This window comes from Melospiza melodia, chromosome 14 (genome assembly GCF_035770615.1).
Source record: "Melospiza melodia melodia isolate bMelMel2 chromosome 14, bMelMel2.pri, whole genome shotgun sequence".
In the NCBI taxonomy this organism is placed as follows: domain Eukaryota; kingdom Metazoa; phylum Chordata; class Aves; order Passeriformes; family Passerellidae; genus Melospiza; species Melospiza melodia.
Window position 1 is genome coordinate 15,443,152 of NC_086207.1, and position 15,157 is coordinate 15,458,308.

Genomic DNA, 15,157 nt, shown 5'->3' on the forward strand with positions numbered 1-15,157 from the left:
TGGTGTCCCCCGGTTATTGTGTGCCCATGGGGGCCACCGGGACCCTTTGGGGAGCATTTGCAGCCCTAATCCTTCAGCCTGCCCCGCTTCTCTCAGCCCCAACTCCCATCTAAGGGGTCCCTCCCTCATTAAGGCGTTTTAAGCCAATTAACCACTGCGACCCCCTCCCCACCACCGACGGCCGCTTCGAATGCCGCTCCGCCAGACACCCCGCCGTGCCGCGGCACCCTGGGAGCGCCGTTCTTAGAGAGTCATTAGCGGGGAGTCATTAGCGGGGAGTCATTAGCGGGGCTCATTAGCGGGGCTCATTAGCGGAGGGTCATTAGCGCAGGGTAATGAGCGGGGAGCGGGGCGGGGCCTCCCCGGGCGGTGGGCGGGGTCTCCGCGGCCCCGCCCCCCGCGCGAGCGGAGCGGAAGTACCGGAGTTGCCGCCCGGCGCCGCCGCCGAGCGCGGGCGAAAGTTGCGCTCCGGGAGCGCGGCGGGGGCGGCCGGACCGCGCTCCCTGCTCAGCCCGCGGCTCCTCGGCCCCTTCCCGCCGCTCGGCCCGCTCCCGGCAGCCGCTCCGATGCGGCGGAAGCAGAAGCGGCTGCTGCAGGCGGTGGGGCTGGCGCTGGCCGCCCTCGTCTTCTTGCCCAACGTGGGGCTCTGGTCCCTGTACCGCGAGCGGCAGCTGGAGGGCGGCGGCGCGGCCGGCGGGGACGGGGCGGCCGCCGCGGGGGCAGCGGCCGGGGAGGCGCCGGTGAGTGGCGGGGCTGGGGGGGCCGAGCGGCCCTGGGTGTGCCGGGGGGCTCCGGTGGGATCCGCCGGGCGAGGGTCGGGGGGCTCCGGTGGGATCCGCTGTGGCACGGGGCTTGTGCGGGGCTGGGCGCGACCCTTCCCATCACAGGGGGCAGCGAGAAGCGGCAGCCGCCCCCATGAGAGGATGGAGCAGGGCAGGGAAGCCGGGTGGGCTCGGTGGTCCCCGGGAAGGAGCTGGTTTGTGTATCCTGTGCCTGCGGAGGAGGAGCAGCGCGAGTACTTTCTTGGCAATTCACGGGAGGGTCTCCTCGCCTTTTTTCGGCTGAGCGTGGTAAGGGAATAATAAAGCAAGGTCTTTGCTTCTTGCGCCAAGGAGCGAGGCAGGGCTGGTCCCAGCCGTGCGCAGAAAAGAACGCCGATTCCGCTTCCCAAGGGTGTGTGTGCCTCCGTGCCATTTCTCCTCACCTGCCCTGGAAGGGTGTGGGAAGCAAACATCACCTGTTACTCTGCCTCCCGCAGAGCTCAGGGCGAGGGCTCGCAGGGAGGACCGGGTGGAGCTGGCGGATTGTGCCCGAGCAGCGATGCTCCTTTGGGAAAAGCGGAAAACTCTTCCTGAGAGGCAGAGGATGCCCGCCGGATATGTGGCCTGAGGTTGTTGCAACACATGGCTACTTTCCTTTCCTGTCCCACTAGTGTATAGTAAATTTCACAGCCAAACCTGTCTATGCGGCGTGTGAGTCAGGAAGGCTGGATCACCCAAATTAGACGTTTTGGAAGCACAGTTTAGCTGCACTTACTTTTGGCTGTATAATAGCTTTGTCCCCTTCTGGGTTTAGCTTTGTGCCATTAAGAATGATTGGGACTTGAAAGCTTGAAATGTCATTGTGTAACTATCAGTTCAGCTGCCACTCTGAAAGGCTCTACTTGTTCAAAACCACTTAAAACTCTTATTCGTCTAAATCTTTTCCTCCTTGGAGACTTCCTGCTGTAACTGCACCGTAAAGGTGGAGAAACCTGCTGTGACAATTTCTGCTCTGAGGGAGAGAAGGCTCTCAAAGAGCTGTACTCAAACTGGGACTGAGCTCTTCTTTCCCCCAAGAAACGCTTTTTCAAATTCAAGCTTTTTAGTGTAAGTCTGGAGAAAACCATGCTCATGTCCCATGCTGCTGGGGAAAGGGATCAGCTGTTGCCTGTCACAAAACATTAATTTGCTGCAGATCCTCAAATCTGCACAGAAATCCTTTTGACTTGACCACACACTGATCATTACATGCCTGGAGTTCCTGATGTTGCTGCCTTATGCTTGTATTTCTGTGGGATGCAGGGAGTCGATTTTGCACGACGGGTAAAAACCAAGCCCTGCTCCATAGCTTCATGTGTTAGGGCGGAATGAAGACCTTTGTAAAATCGTGTGTCCTCCAGAGTAACGAGGAGAAAGTTGGTAATTATTCTTAGGAGGCTTCAAAGTGGCAAGTTGGCTTTTATGGTTTTGGTCTTCCAAAATTGTCCTTGCACTGTAGGCTTTGGGTGGATGTAAGCCAGGCAGCATCTCTGCTGATTTCTGTGTCCTTGCAGTGATCTCAGTGCTCAGCTGTCCTGAGCTGCCGGTGTTGTACACAATGCCTGCTCCATTTTTCTTTATGTCTCTGTAAAGTATGGCAGCTGTCAGTGATTTGAGATCTGCTTTTGTTTTGATGGTGTGTGGAGCTGGGCAGGAAACGCCTGTGCAGCTCGCAGGAAAATTCGCAGTAAAACCTCTCTGCACTTGTGTAAATCAGAGCTGCTGGGTTTCAGGCTGAAGGCTTCATCTTCCAGTCTAATTAACGTGGAGTTATGAGCTGCAGGGGGTCTGTGAGTGAAGATGTATTTGTGTTGTGAGCTTATTTTTTGAATGATTTGGCCCTGCAATGATAGCTCCAGTTACATTGAGCTAGGGAAAACATAGCCTTAAGGACAACAGGCTGTCTTGGTAAAAATAATTTCAGATGAAGCAGGATAAAAACAACTCAAATGTGATTTTGTTTTTCTGTTTAGTTGTGTGGGTTTGTTTTACTGTTGTCATAGAGGTATCTGCCAGCTGACTGCAGAGAGTTTTTTGGGTATCCTCACAATTAATTGTTCCAGCCTCCCTTCCTTGGTCCCAACAAGCATTCATGGGTTTTGTACTTAATAATCAACTTCCAGCTTGTAAATGAATATGCTGTTTGTCTGAATATTCTTCTTGTTCCTGAAGCCTTTCAAAAGAGCTGACTTCTTAATACAAAAACTCCAGATGATAGGAGAGAATATAATGAAAAAATATATTCAGAGCAGTCAGAAAAGATTTTCTTCTGTTTCTGGCTTTAATTTGCCTTTTTGTGCAGGCTAATCTTTGAATTGAGGACATTTCCTATGTACTTCAGAATTGAGCTTTTCAATGAAATCTCTGTCCAGGCTCATTCTTTCTCTTTAAATGGTGTCTGCTGTTTCAGTCAGTAGTTCTATCCCTCAGAGTAAAAGCAGAAGAGGGGGAAACGTTTTAAGAAACAGCTGAATTAAAGCTATAAAACAATTCCTAGAACCTTGTTGTATTGCTAAAATTTTGAAGTTTGAAACCAGGCAGGAGTTTCTGTTGTCTGCCTGTGCTGCATGTTACCTTCAATAACATGGCAATATATGCATCACTATAGGTGATTTGGCTTTATTTAATCTTTCTAGTGCCCGAAACAAATGTGTCAGAAAATTAAGCAATCAGAAACGATGTAAATATATTCCAGGGAAGATTATTCTAAACGGTTTCTGCGGAAGTGCCTAGGCAGCTAATTACTTCTGTATTTACATGTTCAGGGGAAACATTATGGTGGCTGAAAATAGTGTCTTGCTTTAATAAGGAGGGTGAGGTATCTGCTCTTTCCTCTGCCTTTGGGTTTGTTCTTTTGCAGCTCTGTGGGTGTTTCTCCCTGCACAGAGGAGAGATGGAGAGAAGTCAGCAAGGTCCTGGCCTCAAGGTCGTGCTGCAGATCTGCTTGGAAAAGCTGGAGCTCTGAGTTAGTCCTTGCTTAACTGCTGTGTGCTAGAAGTGGCCTCTGTCACTCTGTGCAGTGCTCAGCAGAGGAGATGATCTGGGAAGTTCTTTTTTCCCTTTTTTCCTGGGGTGTGTAACAGGTCTGGCATTAAATGGGGCCGGTGGCACCGTGGCACTGAAGTGTTTCTGCTGACAGCCTAGAAGCTGCTTTGACTTCGTGACTGTGCTGTTTGCTCATCACTACGTGAGTCTCAGCGTGCTCACGGAATGCAGATTGACTTTTCTGTAGATTCATCTTTTTCTTTTTTTAACAACTATTCAATAAGTAAAAACATACGATCTGTGGGTGTGGGGGTAGGAAGAAGCAGAAGGAATGCAGCTATTCCTTTTGTCTCTTGGATCTCTGCTGTCTGCCTCAGAGGCTGCTGAGCATCCTCAGCCCAAATGTTTAATTGATGTGGATGTAGCTTTGCAGTGTGTAAACCCTGGGTGAGTTAGGCTGTGGGCTGGTGGCTTGTGCTTGGGCTAATGCAAGTGTTTATGTGGCTTTCAGTGCTCTGCAGAGCTGCTGCTCTGCTCCTCTGTGGTCAGGCTGGAGATCCTCGCTGTGTGAAACCTGCAGTTCTGGGAATGTGGCTTTTGAGCTCGCAGAGATGCTAAGCTGGAAGGTTTTTCTTTGAATTGCTGGCTGAAAGCACTGTAGCAAATGAGCTGCCTTTGGTGGCAGTGCGTTTTTATCTGATATGATGAATGCTTTATGGAGTCGCCCTGTAGCTTGTTGTAGCAGTAATTTGTGCTCTATAAATTAACTCGGGAGCATGATGGAAGTGTATAAATCACATCGGTGATTGTGTGGTGCCCTCTGCTGCCGGCTGGCTGGAGTGATGTGGGGTACACCCTCCTGCTGCTTCCTCGGCAATCAGAAACCAACTGCAAACTCGGGGTTGAAAAATGCCTGGGCAGGGTGCTGCTGTTGGAAAGTTTGGAGTGATAAACTTTGGCTTTAGTGCCAGTGAGCCTAAAGTTTCCAGCTAGCATGGCTGAAAATGCAGCCCTGGTGATGGGTGAGTGGGGGAATGATGCTGCTTGTGGCCTCCTCATCTGAGGAAGAGGATGGGCTTTGCTGTTCTGACCTGGGGGCAGCTGGGAGCTTGTCAAGGTTTGTCAGCATTGTGGTGTGGTTGGAAAAAACTAATAAGGAAGACCTAAAGCACAGTCCAGATGCCAGGAGCCAAAAAGTTTTGCAGTAGAAATCTTCCTACCACAAAGAAACGTCACCATTGCAGGAATTAAGCGCACATGAAGCATGTTTGAACAGCAAAACAGAACCACTTTTCCAATAACAGAAGGGAGAAGAAGGACTTGGGAAAAATCAGAGGAACCCTGTTGTGCTCTCTGCCAGCCAGAAGGGAATTGGGCAGCCAGCTTGCTGTGCTTCACAGGTTCCTCTGGTCCTGTCCCAGACCCTGCTGCTGCCCCACAGAGCTCGTGGGCACTGCTGTGTTTGCCAGGCACTCAACAGCTGATGTAAAGGGAAACTTTGAAAAGCTTGTTTTGTAAGCAAGCATAAAACAATTGGCATCTAAGGACTGGAGTGCAAGTGCTACAGCTGAACAAGTCTGTTTTAATTCAAGAGTGACTGATTGAGTGTGGGCTGCTCTGGAGTTTATCACTTCAGTGAGTGCACTTGTGAAATGAGCAGGGTTTCCTGAGCTAGGTAAGCATGTCCTGCACTTGTGGTTGGCAAAGGGAGCTGAAGTGGAGTGTCTAAACCATCTCACAGCTGTAAAGTGCAAAGTAAAATCTGAAAATATGTTTATAAAGAAAGTGGAGCTTTCAGTGGCCTTCCCTCAAGGTCTCATTGTGGTGATCTTTGTTGTAATGGCAACACAGAGCTGGATGAACAAATGGGCTGTGTTGTAGGTCTCCTATGCTGTGTGAAAATAAATGGTTTATTGTACTTTGTTCTTCATCATTGAGCAGGTCCTTCTGTTATTGGAAAAGTGGTTCTGTTTCACTGTTCAAACATGCTTCATATGCACTTAATTGCTGCAATGGTGACCTTTCTTTGTGGTAGGAAAGTTTCTACTGCAAAACTTTTTGGTTCCTGGCATCTGGACTGTGCTGTAAGTCACCGTTGAAAACCATAATCATGTGGTGATCTCCAGAGCTGTGTGCTTTTGCTGAAAGAATATTAATCAAACTGCAAGAGACAACTGATTTAAGAGCAACCACAGTTGTAAATTTCCTGGCAGATAACTACCAGGTATTTGACTTAAGAGGACTGGAAAAACTAACAGGAATTTACTTATTACCAGTGAGGAGGGTTGGTGAAATTAGGCAGAAAAATGTTATCAACCAGACTTTGTTATATAGTGCCACCTCCCACTCCCTGTTTGAATACAGGTACAGGTGTCACTAGAAAAAGAAAAAGGGCTGCAGTTTCCCTTCCTGTCACTCTGTATTTGCTTCCTTGTGTATAGAAAACTGGCAAGGCTGAATGGATTAAAAACTGTCTGCTGTGATGGCAAGCAGACATTAATGATTATTTTAACAGTCATTCATTTAAATATTATTTCAATGTTGCTTCAGTCAGACTGAGCTAGATTGGGAATAGTTACTTTCTGTTAATTGAATTTGCTCTCTGTTCCTATTCTGAAATCAAATCAGGAATAGCCTTTCTGCCTGGCATTTGCACTTTGTCTTAGCCTGATCTCCTGTCCCTGGACAGAAGGATTTTGGTCAGTGCTAGTGCAGTTTGGCCACTTGGATATTTCTTCTGGATACAGCTTGGCCTGGGATTCCTGTGCTTCTAGGGAGTTGTATAAATGACATTCTATCTTGCCTTCAGGCCCCAGATTGTTTGCAGAACCAAAGCTGTCGGTGGGGATTTTTAGCAGTTCGGGGATAGTGTGAATCTGTTTATCATGTTTCACAGACTCCTGAACAAATTCTGGTGCCTGAGTCACTTCCAAGAGTGTATGTAACAGTGTGATGCTTAATTTCCAAATCCAGGGATAATAGCCCCCACTTCCTAATTTTAAAAATTCATGCTCTACTTTTGGACTGCCTTTTGTCTTGGTGGTGGTGAAAAAACTTCATTATACTCTGTTATCTCTTAAAGAGTGTGCTTGTGGTTTTCCCTTCAGGTCATGACTTCTTACAGCTCAGGGAGCCAGTGAGTGCTGCTGGTCCTGCTTTATTCCACATGAAGCCTGGCCCCTCAGTGGCAATGGTATCTTTTATATCAGTGTAACCAACACCTGTGGTGGTATTTCCTGCATTTGTGTTATCCTGCATGGGTGATGGATAGGCAACAAGGAATGGAGTGTTTATCTACACAGCTTTGTTAAGAATATAAGTAGTAGTGGATATCAAATTATGGCTGACTTGTCAGACTCTGCCTCTTTTGTTAGATTTACAGGGCCTGGCAAACGATTGGAGAAAGCTGCAGATCAGTAAATCAATACCAGCACAAAGAGTTGCCAGGCAGTCCTCCTTTTCAAATGCCTGGGTAGAAGAGTTAACTTCTGCTGTGTCTGAGATCTGCTGGCAGCTCTGCACCCCCTAAAATACAAGAAATTAATTGTTTGACATGTCTCCTTATTGTTCCTTGTATAAACTTGATAAAGCTTTAACTTGCGGCTTCAAAGAAGGGAGGTCTACCAGTTTTTGGTGCTTAAGTTTGCTTTTCTTTCTAAATAATTACCTCTCTTCCCTTTTGCAGTTCCTCCATTTTCTCTAATCTTAGCTCTAGGTTATAAGAGAGCTCCCTGGAGCATATATCTATAATTAAGGCTTTTAAACCACAATTACAGTGGAGCATCAGCGGTGCTCTGCTGCGACCAATATCCAAGGGAGGAACTTGCTTCAGAAGAAAAGTTGTTGATTTTATTACAAACAAAATCTCTCCCGTCCCACTCACAGAGTTTCCTCTGATACTGCTTCATGCCTTCCCACTTTGCTGAGTTATCTTCCTAAAGCTGATGTCCACTAATGGCCCGTCTTCTGTAGCTCACAAGAATAAAAAGGTTTTATTTAGTCCCCCTGTCATTTTCTGGAAACACAGGCTGCCAGCTCTACTGCAAATCATTCCCTCATGAGTACATTCGGAGAACTCCAGGGTTTAAAATGGAAACCCTGTTTTAAGCAAACTCATGTAACTCATGTGGATATTTTGATTCTTCCTTTGGCCAGGAATAGAAAGCAAAGGAAGGGAGGGAGGATGGAGTTCAGGAAGGCTTGACTGTGTTGTGCTGCCCAGCTTGGTGGAGAAGCTCACTCTTAATATCACCAAATAAAATGACTATGTCTTCCAGTCTCAACTTCTTATTGATTTCTCAGCTTTAATACCTTTTTCCTTTGCAATTAGCACAAGTAGCAGAAAGCAACTTCTAATCTAAACCCTGTCTTTGAAAAAACAGTGAATGCTGACATCCTCCCCTGTTAGGCTGCAAATTGCTTCTGCCCAGAGGTAACTAATTCCTGATCAAAGCATCTCCCCTCACCACTAATGTGTATTTCTCATGTGTGTGCCATGTGTAGCTGATCTAACAGTGACCTGACACCTTTCCCTGATGCAGCTTTCAAAGGGAGAACTTGTCCTGTTCTTTGTGGTTGCAGATCACAAGGCAACTGCTGAAGTGGAACTTCCAAAAGGCATATCAGATTTTTTTTTTAAATATACAAAAAATGCAGCTGTTTACTAAAATAATGACCAGCAAAGGGGTTAAATTTCAAACAAAAAGAACTCGTGTCTTAAACTTGGATGCCTGTAAATGAAGCCTGTCTTCCTGCTGCAGAACTATTTGGTCATAAAAATAAAAGATTCACAGAATAGCAGTTAATCAGTCTGTCTCCTGCAAGAGTTCATTTTCTGGATGCATGGAATTTCTTGTTTGAATACTCTCCCTTTCAAAAACTCTGGTTAGATTGGCGTTTTGTGTTTGTTAGTCAAGGTCTTGTGATGTTTTGGGACTTCACCAGATCTTATCTGTAAACACTGTCAGCTGTTCCTCCTCCACACGGAGCTGCCTTGCCTCAGCCCTCCTGAACAACTGGGGCTTTTTTACAAGCTTAAGTTGCTATGAAAAGTTCTGCTCTGCTTGATCCCTAAAGCCTGAAATCCTCTGCTTGCAGCTATGTGTGCAAGCTAAGGTGACTTTTCAAAGCAAAGTCATTTCATTCTCTGTCTGCTTATGATTATTCAGAAGACCTAATATTTAAATCCCCCTAGTAGCCAGTCTTGTTTTTTTCTTTGTGGAAGATCACATAGGCTCGTTTTTCTGTAAGTTGCCTTTATTTGTTTTCAGATTCATTTGGGAGGTTGCTTTTCCAAGTTGATCACACTAGCAAGGAAAGAATTTTTCTCCATGATGGCAAAGAACTATTTTTTTTTCCTTTCTTGAGCTTCCCTAATGTTTCCCATCCTTCAGATGGAATCCAAGGAAGAAATGTTCACAGGGATTAGTAAGCATGAGCTGTTTCTTAATAAATAAAACAGGTGAAACAGAGTTGGAGTGTTCTTAACACTTAGACCAAAGTTTTCAAAGATGTCTTAGAGTATGATGTTGCTTTGAAAAATAAGAGTCTTAGTGACTTTGATCTAGGGTATGGGATAAAAATAACCACAACCAGGACTGGCATCCCGTAAGATTTCTTTTTGTTTGTTTTTTGGGAGTTTTTATAATTTTTTTAAAAGAGTAAGCAGCTCCTTCACTTCTGCTCAGACTGACTTTAATCTTCACTCTGCTTCCTTGGAAGTGGCTCTCTTTAGAGACTGTAATTTCAGCGCAGATAAATACAAGCAAAATATATTCCATCACTGAAGAAAATCTGAACCCCAAAAACTAGATAAATAAGACATAATGATGTTGTAAAAGGCTTCCATTGGGCAAGGAAGTAATTTTCTGTAACATTACAGAAGGTCACTTAAATTTATCCTGTCCAGCCATGTTAGCCACTGTGTAACAGGCTTGTTCAGGATCTCAAAAAGAAGTGAACCCTGTGATTATCTTCTGTTTTCTCATTTATCTCCCTGGTGGCCTGTTGCCAGTGTTTTATGTGTGATAGCCAAGTAAGAAGGAATAACTCCTTTTTTCCACTCCTGCATGTTGGTTTTGCTGATCCACCAAATACACTCTGGGCTGTCACTTCCCTTTGATTCTCAGGCTGTGTCAGAAATATTTAAAACTCCTATGGATATCTTGCTGCTGCATGCTGCCTGTTTTTTTATGTGTGTTGCTGTTTTGGAAACTGATTCAAGGTACTAATTTAGCCTAGAAAAAAAAATCTCCCTTCAGAAAACCAGCATCTGCTCACAGGTCTTATTTGCAGCAGTGAAGAAGTTATATTGGTACTGTTAAAGTGTTTGGAGTGAAATTTCTCAAGATTATTTTGCTTGCTTGGTACTGAGGGCATGGAAGGAAACTACAAATATCTGCAAAGTATTGGAAGGCCTGGGATATTGACGTAGAAACTGGCAGAATTGTATCTGATTTTGTGAATGGAGACCAGAGAACTATCCAGGTTATCATTGTTGCTGTTGCAGCTGATTTTTGGAAATGTGATTCTTGACCCATTGTGCCCCAGATTGTGTCTGATCTTCAGATGTGAATTGTGTGCTCTGCTATGGGAGATGGGGAAAGTCTTATCTGCAATGTGTGAAGGTCCTACTTGTTATCCTTGATTTTTGACTGCTGCAGAGAATCTGTGTAAAATCTGTATAAAACATAACAAGTCCTCATTCATTGTACTGCCATATTTTCTGCAAATAGGAACTTGGGCTTGCTGATTACAGAGTCTTTGGCAAAGCAATTACAAACTAAAAAGAAAGTGTCTTGAATTGCAGTTTGTGCCAACATCCTTTTCTGTGCATCTTGGCCAAAGCTGTTATCAGCATAAACTTACACCAATCACCCTGGGTGAAAGGCCTATGCTGTGGAAACAACTGATGGTTTGTGGCTTTTCAAGTGCTGATATTTTTATAATAAGTGGCTGCTCCTGGTAGAAATGCATCTGAGAAGTTATGAATTGTCATGAATACATGAGTAGAGAGCACTGGCATTGCTGATAAATTAGCTGGGAATTGTCAGCTGTGTAGTAGAACTCAAATATTGGCTTAACCTGAAAATGTGAAATTAAATAGAAAAGAACAGATTTTCTCTCTGGATACTTGAAAACAATAACAAGTCATGTGAAAACTTGTTTTAGAAATTATTTCTAGAGGGTATGAGTTTTCAAGCCTAATGCAGTGAAGTCTATTTTTATAGTCCTTGAAAACAAAACCTGACAGACCATATTTGCCAGCACTTATATTGCTCTGGTGACAGTGCTTCTTTTTAGAGCATGCCAGAGGAAATACTCTGTACTGGAGCATATGCCAGTGATTAGTGGGGCCAGTGCTGCAGGATGAAGTGGAAGAAATATGGCTGTGTGAAGAAAAAGCTGAATGGACAGAACGTGAGAAATGTAGTGGTTTATGGGTCAGGTTTAGGGTAGGAATGGAAAATAGTTATTTTTAGGGATGTCTGTATGTGGCTGACATGCTGTCTTCCAAATCACTGAGGTTTAACTCAGAGGATGACTGCTGTATTTCTCTGTGTGTTCCCCATAATTTCTTCTTCATGTAGAAAACTGTTTTCCCTTTGAATCGATCCCTGTTTGCATTCTGCAGGTGTTACATAATGCAGGTATTTGTATGCTCAGGGTGAACTGGAAACCTCAGGAAGGGAGAGACTTTGGCACCCACCCTTTTTGTGGATTTGAGGGCTGAGGCAGAGAATGATGCCCAGAAACCAGCCAAGTCTCTCCAGACCTGACATCCTGGCTCCAGCCAAGCCCATGAGGTGTGTGCTCATGTTTGGGTTTGGGATGGGATTTGCAGGTCCGGCTGCCCCCAGAGCCACCTTGTGAAGGGTGCTGAGGTCAAAACACAGCTCTCAGCCCCAAGTTCTGGGTATTTGTGTTCAACTCCTGGGCTGGAGGAGGAGGAGGAGGATGGAGCCCTGCAGTCCTTCTCCAGCATCACTGACTGCTTTCACTCCAGAGCTGCAGTGCAGCAGCTACAGCCCTCAGCTGACTTTGCCTCCCTGCTTTGACCATCCAGAATAACAAATATCTGTGTTCTTTGCAGGCACCAAAATGTGCAAACAGCTGCAAGTGATTTGTGTGCAGTATAGAGGCACAACTGTACATAAATGTACACCAGGTGAAAAGACTGTCACAGACATCTTTTATGAAAAATCTTTTCCTTAGGATTTTTTTCTCCTGAGAAGCTGAGAGGCCTCAGGAACAAAATGTGAACAATGGTTATCTGCTGCTGTGGAATGCAACAGGTGCATCTGTGATTGGTCTCATGTGCTTGTTTCTAATTAATGGTCAATCACAGTCAGCTGGCTCAGACTCTCTGTCCGAGCCACAAGCCTTTGTTATTCATTCTTTCTTTTTCTATTTTTAGCTAGCCTTGTGATGAAATCCTTTCTTCTTTTCTTTTAGTACAGTTTTAATATAATATATATCATAAAATAATAAATCAAGCCTTCTGAAACATGGAGTCAGATCCTCATCTCTTCCCTCATCCTAAGACCCCTGTGAACACTGTCACACCTGTCATACCCAGTTGTTTTAATGGGATCCTGAAATTCCCCACAGACCCCACTGTGGGAAACAAAGCTGGAAGTTGAGCTGCAAGATGCACAGCCTTGTGATTTTCAAGTTTCTTGTATATTTAGCCCTTGACATCATAGGTTAGTCATCAGTCAAGTGCTGTAAAAATGTTCTGCTGCCTCACCCTGCTTTTCATATCTTGTCACTCGACATTGGAGTGCTCCAAAATTTTTGCCATTCAACATAAATGGGAAGAAAATGAAAATGCTCTGTTCCCTTTATCACAATTGATGCCTGTACTTGAACTTTGCCGGTATTTGTTTATGAAAACTGCTTGTTTTTCCCTCTGAAATGTTTTTGTCAGAGCAGCTCAATACAACTTGTATTAGGGGAAGTCAGAAGAGGTTAGAGAATCCTTGAAAAGTGGAAAAATAATAGATTAGATTGCCACATAGAATTACCTAACTGGTATCAAAATTAGACTGCTGCTGCAAACTAGGTATTTGGCTATTAATATTTAAAGAAATAATGCAAGAAGCCAAGCAACATTCATCAATGCAAGTTATAAAATAACTGTCTTCAGCTCACTACACTTGTGATTTACCTGATTTAGACCTTTTTTTTGCAAAGTTTTCCCTCATATTTAAGTGTTTTAAAGCTATTTTAGGTCTGGTTTTTCTAAAAAAACATGTAAAGTTCTTGCTTGTGAATAACTCTTGAGATAACTGGAAAAACAGAATTAAATTATTTGGGCCCTTTAGGGAAAAGTGAAGGCTTCATGAGATTTGATTTGTATTTCTGTAGCACACAGGAGGCCTAGTCAGAAGTCTGCAAGGAGAAAATAAAGCACCCAAAGGCAGACTGTTTCCCATAATGTAACCCAAACTGAAAGTATATATTTATTTTCCTTCCCTAAATTTGCTCTGTAGAAAATATCTTAAAAATTTGATTGTTTGGTGGTATTTGTACCAAAAAAGAGGAGCTTCTCAGCAGTGCAATAATTAGATTTTTGTACTGTGTCACCAGTACTGCATGGATTCTGAAAGGGACATCTGGATTTTCACTGGTGACTGAATCCAGTGTTTAAAGATCTTGATGTTTTCAGTCTGATATGTGGTGTCTCTAAGTTGTCATTGTTTCCTACTTGAATCTGCTGGCTCAGGCATGAGATTCTTGGATCCAGTTTCCTCTTAGTTTGTCAGAGCTGTGAAAGGAACTGACTTTGAAACCTTGATTACAATTCATTTTTTGCTTCCTTGCAATTGTTAAAGATGTCAGAGTTTAGGCGGAGCAGCAGTTTACCTCATTTGGGAGTCACAGCTTCGCAATGACTTGGGGTCTTCAGCAGAATCTTTTCAAGCTCGTGGAAATTGGATCCATCTGAAATGGAGTCACATTGTGTCTGCAGACACACCCTGGGGTTTTTCTGTTCTGCTGGAGGGTGGTGGAAGCTGTGGCTCTTGGTGAAGTGTTGTGGTGTTACTGTGGACTTGTTCATCACCTGCACTGATCTCTGCTCAGGAGGGGGAAGAGAATTCCAAAGGAAATTTCCTTCCATCCTGCTTGGGAACGTCATCAGCTTAACATGAACGAGTTTGGGTCTGTGCTCAGTGCTGCTGGATGATGCAGCTGGGATTCTGTCCTGCCTCCCTAGACAGGAGCAGCCTGTAAACCATCACCATTCAGTGTGTGTGCAACCTGCCTGGGCTCTGTGCAGGCAGCAAGGGGCAGGATTTAAATAATGGGATCAGATCATGCACCTGGATCTTGTTTGAAATCACAGGGTGAAAAGCTTCTAAAGCCTCTAAAACCTCTCAGCAGCTCCTCAGAAGAGGAGAATGGTTGGCACACAAGACCCTGAAATCTGATGGGTTATAGTGCACTCTTAAAATTTAATGAAATGTAATCCAAGGTTTTAATTGCATGTCTGGGTTTGTGCATTTCATGTTGACTTTAGCAATTCTGCGCAGTACCTAATGAGGCTGAACTCTTTGTGTAACGGTGAATCTCCTCCAAAAGATCTTTAGATGAAGAAATATTTGAAAGAGCAGGGAGGGAGAGACAGCAGTTGCAGATATCACCTAGTTTCTTGAAGCTCCTTGAGTTTTAAGTGTCCTTTGTGGTTCAAAGTAATCTTGACTTCAGTTTGTTATGAAAATTTCCTCCTTGCTGGTCTGCAGGATGGCTTGGGTGACCCATGGCAAGTGTGTCAGAGATTTCTGTGATCTGCAGCCAGAGCAGTGGAAGCATCAAACAGGCTCTGCAGCAAACATACTGCAGAACAGCTTTCCAGGGGGATTTAGAAACATCCATTTCTTCATCTGCTCCTCAGGCAGCATCCTAATCCCAAACCCAGCAGCCAGAGTGGGCTGTGATGGGCAAACACTTGGCACTGACTCCAGGAAAGCTGATGTGCTGGGAGCTGGCATCCTGTGGATCTGACACAGTGCTTGACAAAACTCTGATCTGTGCTAATGGAATTGCCTGAGTGGCCTCAGTTTCTTCACTGTGGAGTCACCAAGGGGGATGTTTCAAGTCTGTGGGGTTGAATATTTGCTCCCAAGGTTCCCACCCAGCTCCAGGGTGGGAATTGTGTTCTCAGCAGGTCAGTGTGCAGCTGATGCACAAGGTGGCTGCACTAAAGCAGCACTCGGAGGTTAAAATGCATCAGGAAAATAAAGTTGTCTGGCCTTAGCACCAGTGACCATCTGAGGTGATCATTGTGTGTCCTCTCTCTTGCTTTCATGTGTCAGAATTGCTCTGGTTTCTCTCCTGGTCTGCAGCTTGAGAGGAAATGTCTGTCATGT

General features: G+C 44.8%; 1 protein-coding gene across 1 annotated transcript in view; it reads left to right on the top strand.

The window, feature by feature from the left end:
- Positions 1-566: 566 nt before the first annotated feature.
- GALNT10 (polypeptide N-acetylgalactosaminyltransferase 10) overlaps positions 567-15,157 on the top strand; it is an 81,424-nt gene continuing 66,833 nt past the window's right edge. The window contains exon 1 of the mRNA XM_063168887.1: positions 567-740. Within this exon, the coding sequence (XP_063024957.1) occupies positions 567-740 (174 nt within the window). The remainder of the gene's footprint in view (positions 741-15,157) is intronic.